Here is a 19,473-nt window from a genome sequence, read left to right on the forward strand (position 1 = left end):
CTGCCATTGCAAAGTTATTAACCCTGTGGCAGTCTCGGACTCTCCCCGGGGTCTGCTTACAGCCTTAATCTGACGCAAATAACTCCTTCATTTCCCTGCCGGATCGCTTAACGGGGTTGCGTTGTCTTCGTTTAACCGAGGAGATTGTCTAATCGCCGTGTCGAGCGGAAGGCAAAGGCGAGAGAGAGAGAGAGAGAGAAAGAGAGAGAGAGAGAGACAGTATGTCTGACGACTGTGCCGTTTGTTTGCCAAACACCACCTTGATGCGTTACACAGTTATGCCGTCTGAAACATTGAAATGTGGCAAATTCAGGACAGACCCGTTGATATCTCTCGATCTAGAGCTGGTAAGTCTTGACTTTATGCCTGCCTCCCGTTTAAAGTGGATTGATCGATTAATGTATTTTTAATAACATAAAGGGTTATTGAATGAGCGAGTCAAACTGTGAACTTGGCAGGCGAGCGTCAGCATATTCCTAACATCATTGTGTCACATCAGCCTGGAAAATAAACTCAAAATATCTTCCTAAATTAGGTCTTCCTTTATAACTGCACACTTTGATCAAATGTCGGAATTTTATAATCGCTCGCGAGGTATTTGTGGGTTGAAACAAAGACGGAGCACTTTTCGCGCAGGTTAAATATCTGCAGAAGGTTTGACTGCGGATGGCCGCATCGTCTCCGCACATTAACTGCGAGTCTACGTGTCATCCTCTTAAAAAGCTCGCCATGGTTCGTTTTTTTTGTCCTGTCAGATGTTTTTCCCCCTCTCGGTTAGCCGAGCAGCTTTTACATTCTCTTCCGCTCCGCGAGCTTCGTTGCACGAGCGAGCGCCCGTTGTTCATTTACGTAAAATCCGGATTTGAAGTGACATAATTGTGAACGGTCATATGGATTTGCGCGAAGCGACCTAAAATGCGTTATTGTTCAGGCTTTTAGCATGGTGGCGCTATTGCAGATGTCTTATTTAATGTGGAAAAACAACACACAGCACTGCCCCTTTGTTGGCACAAGAAAGCTGTGTGCATTTGCACTTATGTCATAATTTGGCTGCTGTCCCAGAGATGGCAACACCTTCACCCTTGAGGTCAAGAGTGAGGTCTTGGTCATGGTCAGTGCTCATTATGTCAATGTGTGTGACAGGGATGTACGGTGCCGGATGGATTGTTGCCCCTCTGGAGGGTCAGACGGGTCCCCTGTGGGCGATGACAGTCTTCTGGGAGTACAGGTAAAACTACACTTGCGATTGATCATGTCATCTTAGGTGCTTTATCTTTGACATTTCAATCAGATAATACCTAAACACGTGGTTACATCATATGTTCTTAATGCATGGATTTTTATAATTCCGTGCTGATAAATCTGGATATTTTTCTTGTTACTTGATGTGTTGTGGTCTTATTATGGTGTAAGTGCATGGATGTATGAAGGAGAGTATAGGACTGCATTAGCAGACAGAAGGGGAATGGTGCATGTTTTTGCAGTGAAACATGATCTTCTCATTACCTCATTAACGTCTTCGTCGTTTCCCGTGAGAATAGTATTTTAGATTGTGCTGTAACATCACTAAGATAACACTGGGGATAAATCTCCTTTTCAAGTCATATTTAGGCTTTGTCATCTTCTTTGGCTAGCATTTACACAAGATTCACATGTCTTTGATTCAAGCTACATTGCTTCCCTGATGTCCCTGTGAAAATCAAGTGATTTAGTGGAACACAAACAAAACCTGTCAAATCATTTTAAAAGTAGTACTTTAATAATAATGTTTGTAGTCAAATACAAATTGAGCTCCGCATCCACAGTATAAACCACAGAATATGATTTCTCAGTTTGTAAAACCAAAGGAAAGCACATTTCAAATATGTAGGCTAACTGTTACTGTTTAACTTTTGGTTTAACTATAGGTCTCATAAATTAGGTCAGTAACACAAACCAGACGTTCATACGCCTAGAAAAGTAATATCACTTCAGAAGTATGAATGAATAACTTCTATATCAGACTTGTATATAAAAACAAATTTACTAGCAATGGATTATTTGAAATATTCACATTTTTGCTTTTTCATCTTTTTTGATTTGGTCAAAAATATATGGCTTAACAGACGCACATGTATGCTTATCTTTGTGAGCCGACACCGGCTGTGTCTCGATCTCTTGACCCAAAAAGCTGCGCTTGAACACACCAAAAGGACTACAGGCGACTTTCAACTTGCATGTGCGTTCTGTGCCAGCGTGTATGTAAATATCTGTCTATATCAGCAGTATCAATAGTCAATATTTGTCATTTCAAAAGGGGAAACTGAAATTAGGACTGGAGACATACAAACCGTAAACAAAGCAGCACTTGTTTACCATTTCGAATCAATCACGCTGATCACTTTCTTCAATCCAGTCGGCTCATGTTATTATGAAAATATTTGTGCATTCGAAAGCTCTGGCAAGATTATGTAAAATTATAACAGCCTTCTGTCTGTACCGTCTTTACTTGCTTTTTTCACTTTTGCTTTTATTCTCGCTATGCTGAACAGCCAATCAGAGTTCTCTCTCTCTCACCAACGGTTCGACACCGGCCCAAAAAACCCAGACGGCGTCCGACTAGAGCCAGCGGTGCAGAACACAACGAAAAAACGAAGCCAACCGATGCTCAAAAATGGCCTGAGATTGCCAGACTGTCGGCTTGGTGTTTCTCGGCCATAAACTGTATAAAACAATGGACGTAGTGTCCGTGACGTCATCCGTAGGTTTCTGAAGAGCATTTTTGAAGCCCGAAGTGGACGGAGCCATACGTCGCTATCTTGGCAGTGCGTCACTGCACGTCACTCCCGGATAACCGAAAATGGGCAAAAAGGCGGGAGTGACGTGACGGGTAACAGACAGCAGACAAACGGCTAGTAGTGACAGCAGCGGCAATCCACCTGTCACTCAAGTGGCCACGCCCTTAATTATGCAAAACTTTAACTAATTTAAACAGATGAGTTATAAAAAAATTCACCCCCCTCACAGTTGTCATGAAGGGTGAAATTAGCTATATAAACCAAAACCACTTTTCGTACCAGGCTGTAAAAATTAATTCTGCTGTAAAGTTGGAAATTTTAACATGGGGGGTCTATGGGATTGACTCTTTTGGATTCAAAAGAGGTTGCTGCTTGGTCTTGGCCTTTAACCCTAAAACCAAGTCTTAACCCTCAAACAGCCCTTTATGTGTCAGAAAGTGAGGACCAGCCAAAAAATCCCCACTATACTCTTTGTCCACACTCTGATGGTCTAAAACTCAAACTAGTCCTCACATAGATAAATATACAAGTTTATGCACACATTACCATTCTAAAGTTTGAGGTCAGTATTTTAAAAAAGAAGAAATGAATACTTTTATTAAGCAAACTGATCAAAAGGGATAGTAAAGATATTTATAATGTTATATTATGACATTACGTGTATATGAATGTTATATGAATATATTATTAATTATATAAATGTAATAAAAAAGAATTACAGCAGAAAAACTTATGTAGCTGGGTAAGTTGGGGAAATTGCCTTGTCAAAACAAAGTTTATTTTTCAAATACACAACAATACAGCATGCAACACTTGAAGGCAACAAAATGCTCTAAAATATAGCTAGTGTATAAATGTGAAAATATGTACTGTCATAGCTCACGCTCACCTGTTTTACAATGTGTAGTCGCTGACTACAAGATGGATTGAGTAGAACCAGCAGCCAAAAATTTTTCGTCGTTTTTCCCCCTAATATTAATTAAAATGATATATCATGCTAATGCACACCGGGCAAAAAATAAATGTTTTTGAAGAGGCGCGCTTTGCAAAAGGTATGGGAGTGGTTTTCACTCCCTCCCCCCTTCGATCCACGCGCCACAGGCGCATGCGTTGTAAACCCATGTGGGAATGGCTGATCTGGGAACGGGGGGTTGGGCCGCCCAACACGAGCAAACCGTTAAAGAGTGTTTTTAATGTCCGCCATGTTGGCCATGGCGCACTGAGCCTGGAATCAGGGACCGGAGCGCGTTGGAAACACACACCGAGAGAGTGCGACCGACACCCGGCCTCGCGCCTCTGCTCGCCCCGCCACCTCCACCGAGTGACCCGTGCACTGCTGGACACCGAACCGGCATCATCCATGAGAACTTTAATCGGACTAGTAGGGAACATTAGGGGATCGGATAGATTTATGCTGCATCTCGAAATATAAAGAAAAATGAGTAAACTGTCGTTTCGGGCGCGGGCGCTGGACGCTTCCAAGCCTCTACCCGTCTTCCGCTGCGAGGACCTGCCCGATCTGCACGAATATGCGTCTATTAACCGGGCAGTACCACAGATGCCCACGGGGATGGAGAAAGAGGAGGAATCGGTACGTTTTATTGCTTCGAATCATGTATTTTGGAAATAATTTCATTTTTCTTGTCAGAGGCGCGTCCCTTGCTTCTCTGCGCCAGTGTACACAAAATGGCCGCCATTTCTCCTGCAGAAACGCATCAAATCTGTAGCTACGGTACGATACGGTCGAGGTTTGGTATATTGGACCCATATATTAAACGTTTTTCTCTGCAAATATAACCTCGGAGGTGATTACTACGCAGTATTTTTGCCGATAGAGGGGTTACGGAGTACAAAGGAGTCACGTGATCACGGGGAAAGCCGCCATTTTGTTGATTATATTAGGGCTCCATGGAGGTGCAGTAACGCGCACTGATCCAAAGGGGGCGCCAATCTCTGCGCCCTTAAACAGAAATCACCAATTAACACCAGCAAAACAATGAGTGAAGTAATGTTTCATATTTGAACAGGTCAAAGTGTCCATGCAAAGATGTTTTTTTTTTTCTTAAGAGCCACAAGCTTTGCTCAGAAAACCTGTCATATCAAAGAAAGCATATATTTCTCTTTAAATGCATGTGTTCTAAAAGAAGGTATGCTTAGAAGCAATTACATTTATGTGAAATGTGAATGCATCAGTGAATGCATCTCAGAATTGACAGAGGAAGCATATCTGGCCCTACCGGTCTGTTTAGGTGTATGCAGTGATCCATTTGGCAGGGGCGCACATGAGGCCTTGTTTTCTTTTCTCAACACAGGGGCACCTGAAGCTCTTGACATCTCTATTTCATCTGTTCTGTAGATCAGCATATAACAAGTAAATGTTATACACATCAAATGAAACAGTCTTCTCTTTCAGCAATTATTAATATGGAAATATTTAGGTCGGATCCATTAAACTTAAATTATTTCCCCCATGACATTTGTCTGTGTATTTCTGTTTCTCAGTTGTGATTTATTTTTTATTTTTTTAAATGCATAAAATCAAAGAAATAAATCAACATGTTTTAAACTACGTTGTTCTTGTTCCACATATCTTTGATTTACAAATCTTGAATGAGAATGATTCACATTTTACACACTGATCTATTAATGCGTGCAAATGTGCTGGGGGAAATAATATGCATGTAGTAAACATGTCGGTCTATAAGTGAATGTGTTAAAATGCTAGACGTTGGTGTTAACCTCAGCACTCTGGGACAGGTGTCAAGACTGTTCATGTTATGGTGTTTGGTGTGAGACGACAGACAAGTGTATGTGCTGCTGTCCCACTGACTGTTTTATATGCTCATAATAATGGGGTATCAGGGACCAACATTAGTGGTTTGTCTGTGGATTTTTATCACTGGATTATATCAAGAAGGCGATGTGGTCAAAACGGTTGGAATATTTAAGAATAATGCATTTTTTGGAAAGAAGTCTCTTATGCTCCTCAAGGCTGCATTTATTATTTATTTTTTTGTAAAAATGCCAATACTGTGAAATATTTCAATTTAAAAACTTTTCTATTTGAATAGTTTCATTAGTTAATTACATTAGTTAACATGATCTTATAATGAACTGCACTTCTACATCACTTATTATTCTTTGTTATTGTTAATTTCAACATTTACTAATACATAATTAAAATCAAAAGTTGTATTTGCTAACATTAGTTTGCACTGTGAACTACCATGAACAAACAAGAACAGTGAACAAAGCCTAACAAATACAGTAGAAAATGTATTTTTCATGGTTAGTTCGTTAATACGTTAATTAATGTTAGCAAATGAAACCTTATTGTGTTACTGTATAATATATTTCTGTGATGGCAAAGCTGAATTTTCAGCATCATTACTCCAGACTTCAGTGTCACACAATCCTTCAGAAATTATTCTTATCTGCTGATTTGGTGCTCAAGAAATATTTCTTATTCTCAATGTTAAGAACAGTTGTGATGCTTTTTGTGGAAACCCTTGATGCTGTGGCAGAGCTAGAGGGCTGTCCGGGGGTCCACTGGCACATTCAGCGTGAGACTATGTTATTGACAAAGTTCTCACGCTGTGAAAAACACAATGTGCTGACAGACAAGAGAGTGCAGATTAATTTTGGTATGAAACAAAGTCTTAGCTTTCAAATTATGTTCATATTATTACGAAATTTAAACGATAAAACTGTTTTGGCACTCTTTAATGTGTCGTGACAGATTGTTGTAGCCGCCTGAGTTCAAGCGAAGCAGGAGCGCATGTGAACTAATCATCTCATCTCAGTGTCCATAAACTCTATAATTAGCTAGAAAAATGTGCTCTAGAGAGGAGCGTTTTGCAGAAATTATGCGCTAAATTACGTATTCATTATATTTTTTATTAAAAACAGACTCATATGCAATTGTATACAAATCAGTTGTTCATTTTAACGTCTAATAATTCCCTGTAAAGTTTGTTAGTTGAGAGATTTTCGATTTAATTAAGTGTAGCCTATTATATATCCATGCATGTGTCCAAATTAATCGATATTGAATCGCAAGCTTATGAATTATTTTCCCACATGAATAATTCTCACTCAAAGCTGAACTCAAAAGTTGGGATCCCTGTTTGAAGTTTAAGTGTCAGGCTTTCTCAACAACTTCTATGAAAGTCACTGTAAGGTACCGTTAGATATTTCGTTAATCAGGTAAGATAAATAAGAGTTCCAGTAGCCTAACGTTTATTATGTTTACATCTGTGCTAGTAATACACGCAGTGCAGTCACAGTATCTTAAAATTACATTATAGGTATAGGTTGGTAATGGAATGTAATCAGACATCCAAGGTTTCATTCATGCTTTTTTTATGCCAGGTTATGGTTATACATTAAGTTTGTTTTACATTACCATTTAAAACTTTGGGGTAAGATCTTAAAAAAAATAAAAAAAATAATATAAATTACCTTATTCAACAAATATGCATTAAATTGATTAAAGTTACAGTAAAGACATTTATAAAGTTACAAAATAATTATATTTCAAATAAATGCTGTTCTTCAGAGATAGTTTCCACAAAAATGTTTCATCCCAAACTGTTTTCATTGATAAAATAACCAATCAGCGTATTAGAATGATTTCATATGTACAAAAAAAAAATCACTAAACCTTTTTGTTGACCAGTTTAGTTTGTTAGAGGTCAGTGTTCGCTATCTTGTAAGTGAATGTATATTTGAGAAAAAAACAATGTTTAGTGAGGTCGGTGTCTTGCCGTCTGCTGAGATTGGAGCATGTGCAGTTTTTTTGTACTGGCATGCCAATGTTTGGGTTCGGTTTGCATCTGACAGATCCAGCTCTGCGGTGTCAATGGTTTCCTTGCATTGGTGGGAACTAAGGATGGGCCACAGCAGTCGATTAGTTCAGTTGATGTTTTTAGTGGGGATGCATCAAAATTCAGGGAAATCAGTGACTGAAACAGATGCTGAACAGTCAAAATGTGCCGTCGGAGGAGCACTAATTAAACGTCTGTTTTGTGCACACAACGTGGACAAGCTACAACAGTTAAACATGTCAGCTGTGTTGATGCTAGCTTTGGATTGGCGATATTAATTTCTCCGTTTTAATCTGAAAAATCTAAAATCGTATGTTCTGTGCTGTTTTCTGTTGATGAACTTCACTAAACATTTGTAGCGCACCTGCCATCCAACAATCACAAAAAGCTTTGTTACTTTTAGTATGAAGCAGAGCTTCAACTTTTAAGTTCAAACAATAAATGTCATTTTAGCGCTTTTTAATACAGCGTTTTATATAATTATTAATTTTATTGATTGTGATATTGACCTTGTGTTTGCCATTTTAAATAGCTGTGATGCTACCATGGTGTTAAAAACTTAAACAATCAAACAGCACGAAATAAACATGGATACCAGAAGGTATGTTGAAAGATATATTAGAACAAAGTGAATCCTGTTTCATGTAAATGCTCAATCAGTGTTTCCTCTTGGAAAGACATCAATAAAACTGTTTGTAGGTGATGTCCCTTAACTCTACAATTACCTCAAGAAAGCTATAGTGTCCATAAACTGATTTGTGACCTGTAGCTAGAGAAAATAACTCTTGCATTTTTCTAAATATGCACTGTAAATAGACCTATATTAATTATTTTTACTTAACCTGTTAGTGAGGTCTTCATTATTTAATGCAGGCTATGTTTGAATGGCCTGAGTTGTTCATGAAAACAAGTTATTACAGTTTAATGTCATTTAGCCTAAATGTTTACATTTCACCAACAAACTGGAGTAGATACAATTGTTATTAAAAAGTTAAAATAAAAACTGCCTAATGTGCAATAGCTATTTGAGTGTTGATCATTGAGTTTTAATTTAATTCATTTATTATTTAGTTTAGGTTTTCGGCTAAATGCATTCAGAATTTTTGGTGTCTGCCCAGAATTTATACATTTTTTTTATTGTGCTGATAGTGTGCTGTGCTGTTTGACTGTTGAAGACTTCGACTTCTCATCTGGCCACTGTGTTTTGAGATTAGGGATGGGCATTTTTCAAAAAGATTCAATTTGAATATTTGGGCTCATAAAAAAAAAAGATATTCTTTTATTTAAATTAAGTTGAATGAGAATGGTGTTATTTTTCAATCATTACGTTTTTGTCACCATTTCTGAACATGCTTATTAGCAAATATGCACAACAAGCTTACATTTTATAACTTGATCTTTTCTTTTAGTTGAAAACCTTAATGTGTGTAAACAAAAAATATCTTGGGCACTGAACATGCTGATTGGTTGAGTTCACGCAGCATTTTGATTGGTTGACTCCACGCAGCATTTTATTTCAACCACCATTTTTAAATGTTTGCTGCGGTGTGTGCAAGTGTGTTGTTTGCTATTCGAATCAACAATGAGGTTCAGGCTTTATTAAGGCCTTAAATGTGGAGGACGAAATCCAGTGAGAATTGGAAAGTCGTGCGCAGTCCTACGTTACCGGACTAATTTGGCTAATCTTCACAATACTTTAGACTGCGATGGAAACGCAGACAGCAGCAGGTCTGGGTGGAAAAAGTTGCTGGTGTGGTTAAAGTCCGGTCCTATATGCTGCCTATACGTTGAGTGTGAAACTCCAAACAATATCTTAAAGTGGAGTCTGTTTATGATCGATAATCTCAGCATTTAGTCACATGACTTGTCAATCAGCCAAACCCCACATTAAATTGCACTTGCAACTTAATTAAATCTTGTCTGTGTCTGTGTGTGTTTATGTAGGAACACCATCTCCAGCGGGCGATCTCTGCTCAGCAGGTGTACGGGGAGAAGAGAGACAACATGGTGATTCCCGTCCCAGAGGCTGAGAGCAACATCGCATACTATGAGTCCCTCTATCCGGGGGACTTCAGGATGCCTAAACAGCTCATTCACATACAGCGTGAGTCATTCAGCCTTTACCCAGAACAAATATCTCACATTCAGATTGAGGGCTTGAGGTTTATGTGTCCTTCATGCCTTTTACTGCTGACTTTACTCAGCTGTGACATGAAAGGCAGCAGAGAGGAAATAAAATAAATCCATTTTGCAAGAGCCCTTCAAAACAGACTTGAGCAATGGTGAAACACTGATTATTATTGTGTCTGAATACACAGCTACTTTTGAATGGCCGTCAATGGAGAAAGATGCTGTACGGAGTGTGTAGTTTGTTTTCTACCAGGAGTTTACAAGCCTAACCAGCCAAACCTTGATCATTTGGTTCAGACAAACAAATTGCCCCAAACTCATGATAGTTGGAGTCAGTATCTATGTTACCATCCACCTATTTTAATGCACATTTTGGAATATCACATTTAAAAAAAAAAAAACACTTGATGGAAATGCCAAGATATGCTTAAAATATGCATAAAAACATATCAATCTTGTGTGCTCAATTGAGACGGAAGAAGTAATTTATGATGTAGGAAGTAAGAGAGACAGTGGCTTCCCTGATTGTAGCAACTTCCATTTTTATTATAGATATTTTACACCAATTTCCCAGGAAGTGATGATTTTGTTCTCTTGAATACATGGGATGGAAACACTGCTTTATTTGCTGTTTTATGCGAAAGTCTAATTTTGCGCACAAGTTAAAGTCACAATTTTAAATGTAAACATAGCCATGCTGGTCCTCAAACATATTGCAATTCAATTTGATGCCACTAAAGGCTCAGAAATTACACATTGCACCTTAAATGACTACGTGGTTTGTTTGTTTACCTGCAGTCAAACTTGGATTATTGTGGTTTTGATTCACATTAAAACTGTTTTGACTCTTGTTGTTCTTTTCCACTTTCTGCAATCTACTCTTGCTACATACAGCGTTCAGTCTGGACACAGAACAGCCAGATTATGACCTGGACTCTGAGGATGAGGCATTTGTAAATAAGCTGAAGAAGAAGATGGACGTAGGGGCCCTGCAGTTTGAAGAGATGATCGACCGGCTGGAGAAAGGCAGCGGACAGCAGGTACCAGAGACGGGCAGAACTGGGAATAGTCAGAACTGTAGATATCTTTTTTTTCAATTGTGGTTTTGATCTTGAGCCCATTTAAGGGTCGTGATCTGTGCTCAAGAGTTAAATTTCAGAGACCCTTCAGATGGATTTTATTTGATTACTGGTCATGACAAAGTTTTTATGGATTCTGAAAAATCACAATAATACAATAAAAATAGCGAATTGCTTTTCATATAATCAAAACATTTTCACATTTGCATGTTTATTCATTTGACAGATGCTTTTATCCAAAGTGACTTGCATTGCAATGAAGGTATACGTTTTATCAGTTTATGCATTGCCTTGGAATTAAACCCATGACCTTGGCGTTGCTAGTGATATGCTTTGACCACAAGACTGCTTTGTGTTCAAGAGTGTAGCTGTAACATGTTTTGCTTGTTTGAGGAAAATAAAGTGTGTGCTTGTTTCTTGTTAATAAGCATATAAAATTTATGTTTGAATGCACGAACTGTTCCCTAGACTGCACTAGTGTTTCTGTAAGGGCATGCTTGTTCTGCAGCTGATTTATGGGTAAAACTGTAAGCCCAGTAGAGCTAATGATTATTCATGGGCTGATGTATGAGCCAGGTCAGTTGATCAGCAGTATTAGTTAATTCTGATTGTCAGCCTTGTGAATGGACAACACACCACCTGTTTAATTGTATAGAGAATGAATTTTTAACTATTATTGTTTGAACCGAGTCATGGCTCATCAATAGGGATATCAGCCCACCGTACTTGTCACCACATCTCACCGTTGTGTAGCTGATCATGTGCATGTTTTCTGAGAATCCAAGTCTCACTGCCGTTCAAAGATTTTGGGGTTGGTCAGATTTTTGTTTTTGAAAGTCTCTTGTGTTCACCAAGACTGCATTTATTTGATTAAAAAATACAGCAATAACAGTAATATTGTGAAATTTTACAATTAAAAATAGCTCATTTTAATATTTATTTATTTATTATACATATGATGGCAAAGCTGAATTGTCAGCACCATTACTCCAGTCTTCAGTGTCACATGATCCTTCAGAATTCATTCCTATATGCTGATTTACTGTTGTGCTGCTTAACATTTGTGGAAACCATATAACAAAAATCAGGTTTCTTTGAATAAAAAGTTCGTTTTTTTTTTTTATAGTAAAGACATATGCAAAAAAAATTCACTTTTGATCAATTTAATGCATCCTTGCTGAATAAAAGTATTAATTTATCTAAAAAAATCTTACTGATCCCAAATATTTTGATTTATTGCTTTGAATTCTGCTGATTTAATTGACTAACATTGAATGAATAATTGAACTTGACATGCATTGGAATCGTTTGTTAAGGTCAGTTTAAGGCAAGAACAATGATACCTATATTAGCTTCTACACCAACAGCCATGACAGTCTTTTGACCACTACTAATGGTATTAATGTTCATTAGCCTGTTATCTTGATAAGAAGCTAAATTAGAAACATTCTTTCTCTCAGCCGGTGTCTCTGCAGGAGGCCAAACTCTTGTTGAAGGAGGATGATGAGCTGATAAAGGAGGTGTACGAGTACTGGAGCAGGAAGAGGAAAGCGTGTCAGAGCGGCTCTTTCATCCCTGTTGTCAAACAGGAGAAGCGTGACGGCTCCAGCACCAGTGACCCCTACGTGGCCTTCAGGCGCAGAACGGAGAAGATGCAGACCCGAAAGGTAAGAGGAAAAACACACAAGGAAGTGACTCTGCTTATGGAATAACAAGAGAAAAGATTTACAAGTTTTCTTCCTCTACAGAATCGTAAGAACGACGAAGCTTCTTACGAGAAAATGCTGAAGCTGCGTAGGGACCTGAGCCGGGCCGTCACCATCCTGGAGATGATCAAGAGACGAGAGAAGAGCAAAAGAGAGCTGCTGCACCTCACGCTGGAGATCGTAGAGAAGAGGTACACGCAAACGTCATACACCTTCTCATTTGTGGTCCCGGAGTCTTGTGATCATGTTCAACCTGGAAATATCAAGAACAGGAAGTTTGAGTGCTGTACAGACGTAGAAAAATCTATTACATTTCTATAGTAAATATATTTTATCATGTTTGTAATTCTTATATTTAGCTCTAAAATATTTGATTGGTGCCTAAAATTGCTTTCAAAAGTATTACATTTAAATTCCAGTTGTCACAGACACTTGGGAAAATTCACAGAAATTCCTTGTTTTGGAAACCGTGGTATTACAGATTGGTTATCCCTGGAGTGTGTATTGTTTGAGCTCATGATATGTGTGTGTGTAGGAACAATATGGCTGATTTTGGAGGGGAGGTGATGGCAGAGGTTTTGGCTCAGAGAGCTTTGGAGAAACCAGTCATCCCTCTGATCCCAATCACAAACAGCAACCAGTACAGACACACAGAACATGACCGGGACTACAAAATCAAGGTACACACACACACTCAGAGCTATGTTTATCTGGGCAAGCTGGCTTCCCCTTATGGTATAAACACATTCTGTGCAACTGTTGCATTTTGCTTCTGCTAAATTATCTCTCAATATTTCTGTGTATTCCCATTTTTGTCCAGTACAACAGAATTATTTAGTGATAGTTATTGAATAAACATTGTGTGTATTTCTAATGTTCGGCTATAGATGGATAAGCCAGAGGTTGTGCGGCAGAAACGAAAGTATGAGAAGAAGGCAAAGCCACTGCCGTTTGCAGGCTCTGTTCACTCAGGCCCGGCAGTCTTTAACACTAAAGACCTCAATCAGTATGACTTTCCCAGCTCAGACGATGAACCCTTCTCACAGGTACACGTGTTAAATCACAGAGGTTCATGGGAATCCTTTTCTGCTTTCTCTTGGTTTAACATTCTCCTTTTTATTTCCTCAGATGCTCTCTGGTTCTTCAGAAGTCGAGGAGGAGAACGATCCAGATGGTGTGTTTGGGTTCAGGAGGAGAACAGGCTGTCAATATCAAGCTGTACGTTGTGATGCATCTTAACATGCATGAATTGGAGCAAAAAAAGTATACTCTCTCATTCAGTGTGAGGCTCCAGCCTAGGCCAAATAGTTTTAGTAAATGATTCTCTATTTTTTGTCAAAGGTACGTCCGGGACTCGTGTCCGGTTGGCCCTGGTCAGACCCTGCCGAGGGCGGGGTAGCAGATGTGCGGTATCGCTATTCTCTCACCATGCTCACGGTCCCGCGGAGATGCCTGGGGTTGGCACGGCGACGAGTGGGCAGAGGGGGCAGGTGAGTTGAGCCCCTTATCTTACAGAACTACAGTTACTTAGTATTATCTCAGCAAATATTTTTGTTATGAGTAAGTGCAGTTCAGTTCATTTGTATTCTCATCCTTTGAGAACTTTTATATGATGTATATTTCAGTTCATTTGCACTTAAATTAATTGAATGAAATCACAAATTATTATTTGCTGTCAAAGGTCCTCAAAGATAATACAAATTAAATTACAATTAAGCACATATGAAGATAATATAATTTCAGTTAATTGTGTTTTAAATTTGCTGGGAAACTACAGTTTAATTAAAATATGTATTATCATTATTTATAATTTGCAATTTAATTAGTATAATTTGAATGATTAAATTGTATGACAGTTAATTTGTAATTTCATTGGATCTCACCAATTAATATTTGTGATTTAATTCTGTAAATTTGTTCTTAATCGCATGTTAACATTTACTGAGAATTTGAATTTAACACTTAATCAAATGTGAACATTGTCATATTGCTGCAGTTAACTGCATATATATGTGCAAATTAATAGAAATGAAGGTAGTACAAATGAATTGTGTATATATATATAAATATAACATGAAATATTTAAACCACATTCAATCTGCAAGCTAAATGTCTTTCTCCCATCTGTTTGTAGGGTTTTATTAGACCGAGCCCATTCAGAATTGGATACTGTGTATCATGGGCTGGACCCGGATTCCCCCGCATTCCCATCGTTGTCTCCCACGCAGCAGCCCAGCATGGATACCTCACACACCAGCACAGATACCTCTGCCCCCTCCTCCACTTCACCTGACCTCACACAAGTCCTGCTCAATATCAAAGCCTGTCGCTGGAGGCATTTCAAGCCTCGGACGGCACCGCCAGACGATCCTGACAATCCCGAGCACTGGTCCGCACGCAGACCTCGCCGCGGCTTCCTCATCCGCCCAATCAGCACGCTTCAGACGCAGAGAGGCCCCGCCTCCTACACCAGACCACCTCCCCCTCCACCCACACCGGGTGAGTCCACTGTTGCCATACCGTTTGTGTGGAGCTGCTAATCTCAGATTTGCTTTATCAAGGCAGAAAAAGTTTTGTAACAAGTTATAAAGTTGCTTTTAAAAGGTGGGTTGTAAACCACTCTGAGAGCGCCCTCTGGTGTTCAGATGGAGCAGCATTTACTGACAAGCCGTGCATAAAATAACCACAGCCTTTGCTGAACCACGTGTGGTTTCATTGCGATTAATTGTGCAGCCCTAACGTCAATATTCTCACTTAACTATTTTTGCATTTCTTGTGCTGTCCTGGATGTGACGTCACTGATCGGTTCTCTGTGTGCTCCTGCAGCTTTCACCCCTGAGCAGTACCAGCAGCACCAGGAGCATCTCGCACTGATGCAGAAACAGCAGCTTGAACAGGTCCAACTACAGCAGCGGGCCGGCAGCACAGCCGTCACCAACAACCCCCAGGTCAGCCTTCTGTGACAGTGTCTCTAGTGCCTCATGTCCTGTCACTGCATGTTGATATGAATATGAATTTGTTGATGGGCTTACTGATTTTGATTGTATGGTTGTCCTCTTTACGTGGGACAATGTTTTAAGACTTCTGTTTCGGCTAAATAGTCATGAGAATACATTCTTCTATTGTTGTCATTAGTTTGCACTACAAATGCAATGCTGTTTGAAGACGCTTTACTCTTTTTCCCAAAATGGACATGTTTCCGCAGTTAACAGTGAATCTAGTTATAAATCAAGGTTTTTTTCATTTGTAAAACAAAAAATGAATGTACATTCATAACATTTTACACTACACGTTTTATTACATTGGCCTTAAATAACAGGAAATGGGTTAATGCTGCTGTTTCTTGTAATTGAAAATCATCATTTGTTGATCACATAAAAACATGGAAAATATCTTTAATGGATACACCAGAGCTGCTGTTTTATCATTTTCAAATGTATTTCCCCCCCCCCCATCTCAGAGTTTGGTGTCAAAGACGATAGACGCTGCCAGTGCTCAGTTTGCTGCCTCTGCATTGGTGACTTCTGACCAGCTGATGGCGCTGAAGAGTAAAGAAGAGGGAGTTGGTGTCAATGGAGTCGTCTCAGCCTCAGGTTGGTCTTTTAAACTGTACACTTTCACTTTATATATAATATAATGGTTTATTTTTGACTCTGGAACTTTCATTTTGACTCGCAGGCGTCTGTAAGGGCTTACATCACACAAGCTCTGCAGTGTCGTCCATCCTTCCATCTGCCAGCCCTACCTTCACCTCATCCCCCTCTCCCGCTGCTGCCACCACCACCACTAACAACGGAACCTCCTCGGCCAATCATCACGTCAGCACAGCTGGCCCCGCCCCTGGCCAAGCGCTGGTGGGCGGGGCCGTGAGAGTGAGCGTGCCGTCACCAGCAGGAACTTTGAGTGTGCGGCAGTTCCAGCGACAGCTCACCGTTCCCGCCTCTGCCCTAAAACTCGCTGTCAACGCCAACAGACCCATCCCAAAGGTCACCGCAGGGTCAACTACACTCGACATGGGGCCCAGGTGAGAATCTGTGGCATCAAAGGGATATTCCTGATGAAATGGAAATTAAAAGTAGGGCTGCGAAATTAGGCTAATAGAAAATAAAACTCAAATAGTGATATGGCTTAGTGCAATTATTAAATTGCAAAGGGAGTTTTTTTTTTATTATAAATTGCTTGGAAAATTTGAAATAAATAGATTAGGGTTTTAATAATGACTTTAGAGTGCTACAGGTATGACGTCAGAACCCGGAAGTCTAATTTGCTGCTGTTTCCCTCAGGATTTTCCTATGGGGTTTTTATAATGGTGTTTTTCCCTTTCTTTCTTTTTTTTTTTTTTTTTTTTTTTTTTTAGTAAAATGAAGCCTGTGGTGAACACAAGCTGACAATACTTAAACGTTTTGTTCTACGAATTAAATTACACACTCACACCCCAAGCTGTCTTTTCTACAGTAGTCAACATTTGCAGTGGATCAAAACCTTGAAGTCATACATGGATTTTGAACAATACCCGTTCTTATCTTTGGACAACTTTGATGAACTTTTTTGATCCACTTCAAATGTTGACTACTGTAGTTACTTATGTTTTAAAAACTGAACACAAGTGCTTCAAAAATGGCTGTGTAATTTACGTTGTTGAGAATTTTTTTTTTAGTAACTGTTAGTCAGGGTTCCCACGGGTCCTTGAAAATTTGTGAATCTGGGAAAAAAAATTAAGGCCCTGGAAAATAAACATGCATAGATACAGGTCCTTGAAAGTGTTTGAATTTATTTTGTGCTAGGAAAAAATTCCATATTATTCCCTCCGGTCCACTAATGTGTTATTTCGCTTGTTTGATTTACGTCAGTTACGCGCATTTACGCGTTACGTTAAGTGTTTCCAGCGTGGGGTACTTTGTGTTGTACGTTGACATGATGTTCACGCGCGCACAAAACTACTACGATGGAACCTCAACGTTTGTTGTTGGACACAATAAAAGTGTTCCCACATTAAGTCAAGTCAAGTTTATTTGTATAGCGCTTTTCACAATACAGATTGTATCAAAGCAGCTTCACAGTATTAAATTAAAATAATATAACAAAGTTTGTTTCAAGAGGAATTTATTGATTGATAAAATTAAATTAAATATCCCCAAAATATCCCCAACTGAGCAAGCCAAAGGCAACAGTGGCAAGGAACCGAAAAACTCCATCAAGTGACCTAATGGTGTCCTAAAACTCCATCAGGTGACCTAATGGAGAAAAAAAACCTTGGGAGAACCCAGGCTCAGTCGGGGGCCAGTTCTCCTCTGGCATTTATGAGCTAGAGCAGTGGTTTTCAAACTGTGGGTCGCGAACCACTTGTGGGTCACACAGTGAGAAAAGGTGGGTCGCACAAAGGCACTTAGCTGCAGCTAAATTTACGTTACAATGAGTGAAACAAAACCAGTCCGATTAATGACCAAACGACTATGAGTTTTAGCGCCCGCCAAAGTGTTATTTGATCGCTGAGTAATGTAGATGAACTGCTGCGCGTGACAGGGTGCATGTTTAACTGAAAGAACGAGCAGAGAGAGTAACGTTACTCGGTCGCGCGCGCTCTCTCTCTCTTCGGAGCCAGGCGAAAGTGTAAAAAAGACTTCACCGTCTCCAAACTAAGCGCTGTCTTGCTCTCTCTCCCTCGCACATATTAATCAAAATAAATCGACACGGTGGTAAAAGGTCGGAAGACCCAAGTTTCATGTGGAGCATTCGGAGATTTTTTTTTTCTTCCTCAATTACAGCTGGGTGTGAATTGTGCTAAATAAGTTGTTGCCTTATCTTCTCTGAAAAGCGTCCCAGACATTCAGCTGACATAAAACAACACTTTAATTAAACGAAAAAAACTATCCAGTGATGAAATGTTTTCTGTGTTGACACAAATCTTGGATGTCTATGTCCTAACTGCTGGGATGATCACACAACGCGCACGACACGTCCAATTCGCGAACTAATGACTCCTTTGAACGATTCATTTTAATGAATGGACAACTGATCTTTCCAACAGTGAACTCAGGAGACGTTTGAATCAGTAACACTTTACAATAAAGTTCTATTTATTACATAAATTACATTAAAAGTACAGTTTGCTTACTCAAGCTTAAGCTTTAAAATAAATAAAACCCCTTGGTTTTTTTTGAAAACCATATGACTAAATTTTTCCACACAGTGCTATCAAGAATCGATAAGAGAATCGAGAATCGGAATCGGATCGATAATCAGAATCGTCAGTGGCATTATTATTATTGATAAAATCTTATAATTTCCCATCCCTATGTGAAGACGGTAAAATTATAATCAAACATTAAAGAACATACATGTTTTTTTAAGAGTTAAAAGTTTAAAATATTTTGCTAACATGAAGGCTTGTCACTGTCAGTCTTTTTACATCAGTGCAAAACTAGGGAATGCAGATTAAGACCATCAAGCATGCATTGATTAATCCCATTGCATGTAGAAAAAAAAAATGTGCGACCAAATCATGCTGGTGCGACCAACTGATGAAGTTGGTAGCACCAGTGCAAGTGGGTCTTGAGATTGATTATACTTGTCTAGGTGGGTCCTAGAACGAAAAAGTTTGGGAACTCCTGAGCTAGAGGACGGATTGTAGTTTGAACTGTGGGATTATATGAATGCCTGCCTGAAGAGATGCGACTTTAATCTAGTTTTAAACTGGGAGAGCGAGTCTGAGCAACGAACAGTATCAGGAAGACTATTGAAAATGCTCTCCCTCCTTTGGTGGTTCTGGATATCCTAGGTATGACCAAAAGCCTTGAATTTAGTGATCTTAAAGAGCGCGATGGATTATAGGGCGATAGAAGATCCGTTAAATAGACTGGAGCTAAGCCGTTTAGGGCTTTGTAAGTCAGTAGCAATATCTTATAATTAATACGGAGCTTTATAGGTAACCAATGCAGTGATGATAAAATCGGTG

General features: G+C 39.2%; 1 protein-coding gene across 3 annotated transcripts in view; it reads left to right on the forward strand.

The window, feature by feature from the left end:
- epc1b (enhancer of polycomb homolog 1 b) overlaps positions 1-19,473 on the forward strand; it is a 21,058-nt gene continuing 1,585 nt past the window's right edge. The window contains exons 1-15 of one of the 3 annotated variants that reach the window (XM_082173500.1): positions 1-347; positions 1,144-1,228; positions 9,548-9,707; positions 10,628-10,773; positions 11,039-11,074; positions 12,273-12,479; positions 12,561-12,709; positions 13,054-13,198; positions 13,406-13,564; positions 13,647-13,736; positions 13,860-14,008; positions 14,653-15,017; positions 15,345-15,466; positions 15,979-16,111; positions 16,197-16,542. In XM_082173500.1, coding sequence (XP_082029626.1) covers positions 1,160-1,228; positions 9,548-9,707; positions 10,628-10,773; positions 11,039-11,074; positions 12,273-12,479; positions 12,561-12,709; positions 13,054-13,198; positions 13,406-13,564; positions 13,647-13,736; positions 13,860-14,008; positions 14,653-15,017; positions 15,345-15,466; positions 15,979-16,111; positions 16,197-16,542 — 2,276 coding nt within the window. In that variant the 5' untranslated portion in view covers positions 1-347; positions 1,144-1,159. Of the gene's footprint in view, positions 348-1,143; positions 1,229-3,603; positions 4,369-9,547; positions 9,708-10,627; positions 10,774-11,038; positions 11,075-12,272; positions 12,480-12,560; positions 12,710-13,053; positions 13,199-13,405; positions 13,565-13,646; positions 13,737-13,859; positions 14,009-14,652; positions 15,018-15,344; positions 15,467-15,978; positions 16,112-16,196; positions 16,543-19,473 lie in introns of those variants that run through there. The other 2 variants (XM_082173499.1, XM_082173498.1) reach the window with 2 other exon arrangements.

This window comes from Leuciscus leuciscus (assembly GCF_965113295.1).
Source record: "Leuciscus leuciscus genome assembly, chromosome: 6".
Taxonomy (NCBI): Eukaryota; Metazoa; Chordata; class Actinopteri; order Cypriniformes; family Leuciscidae; genus Leuciscus; species Leuciscus leuciscus.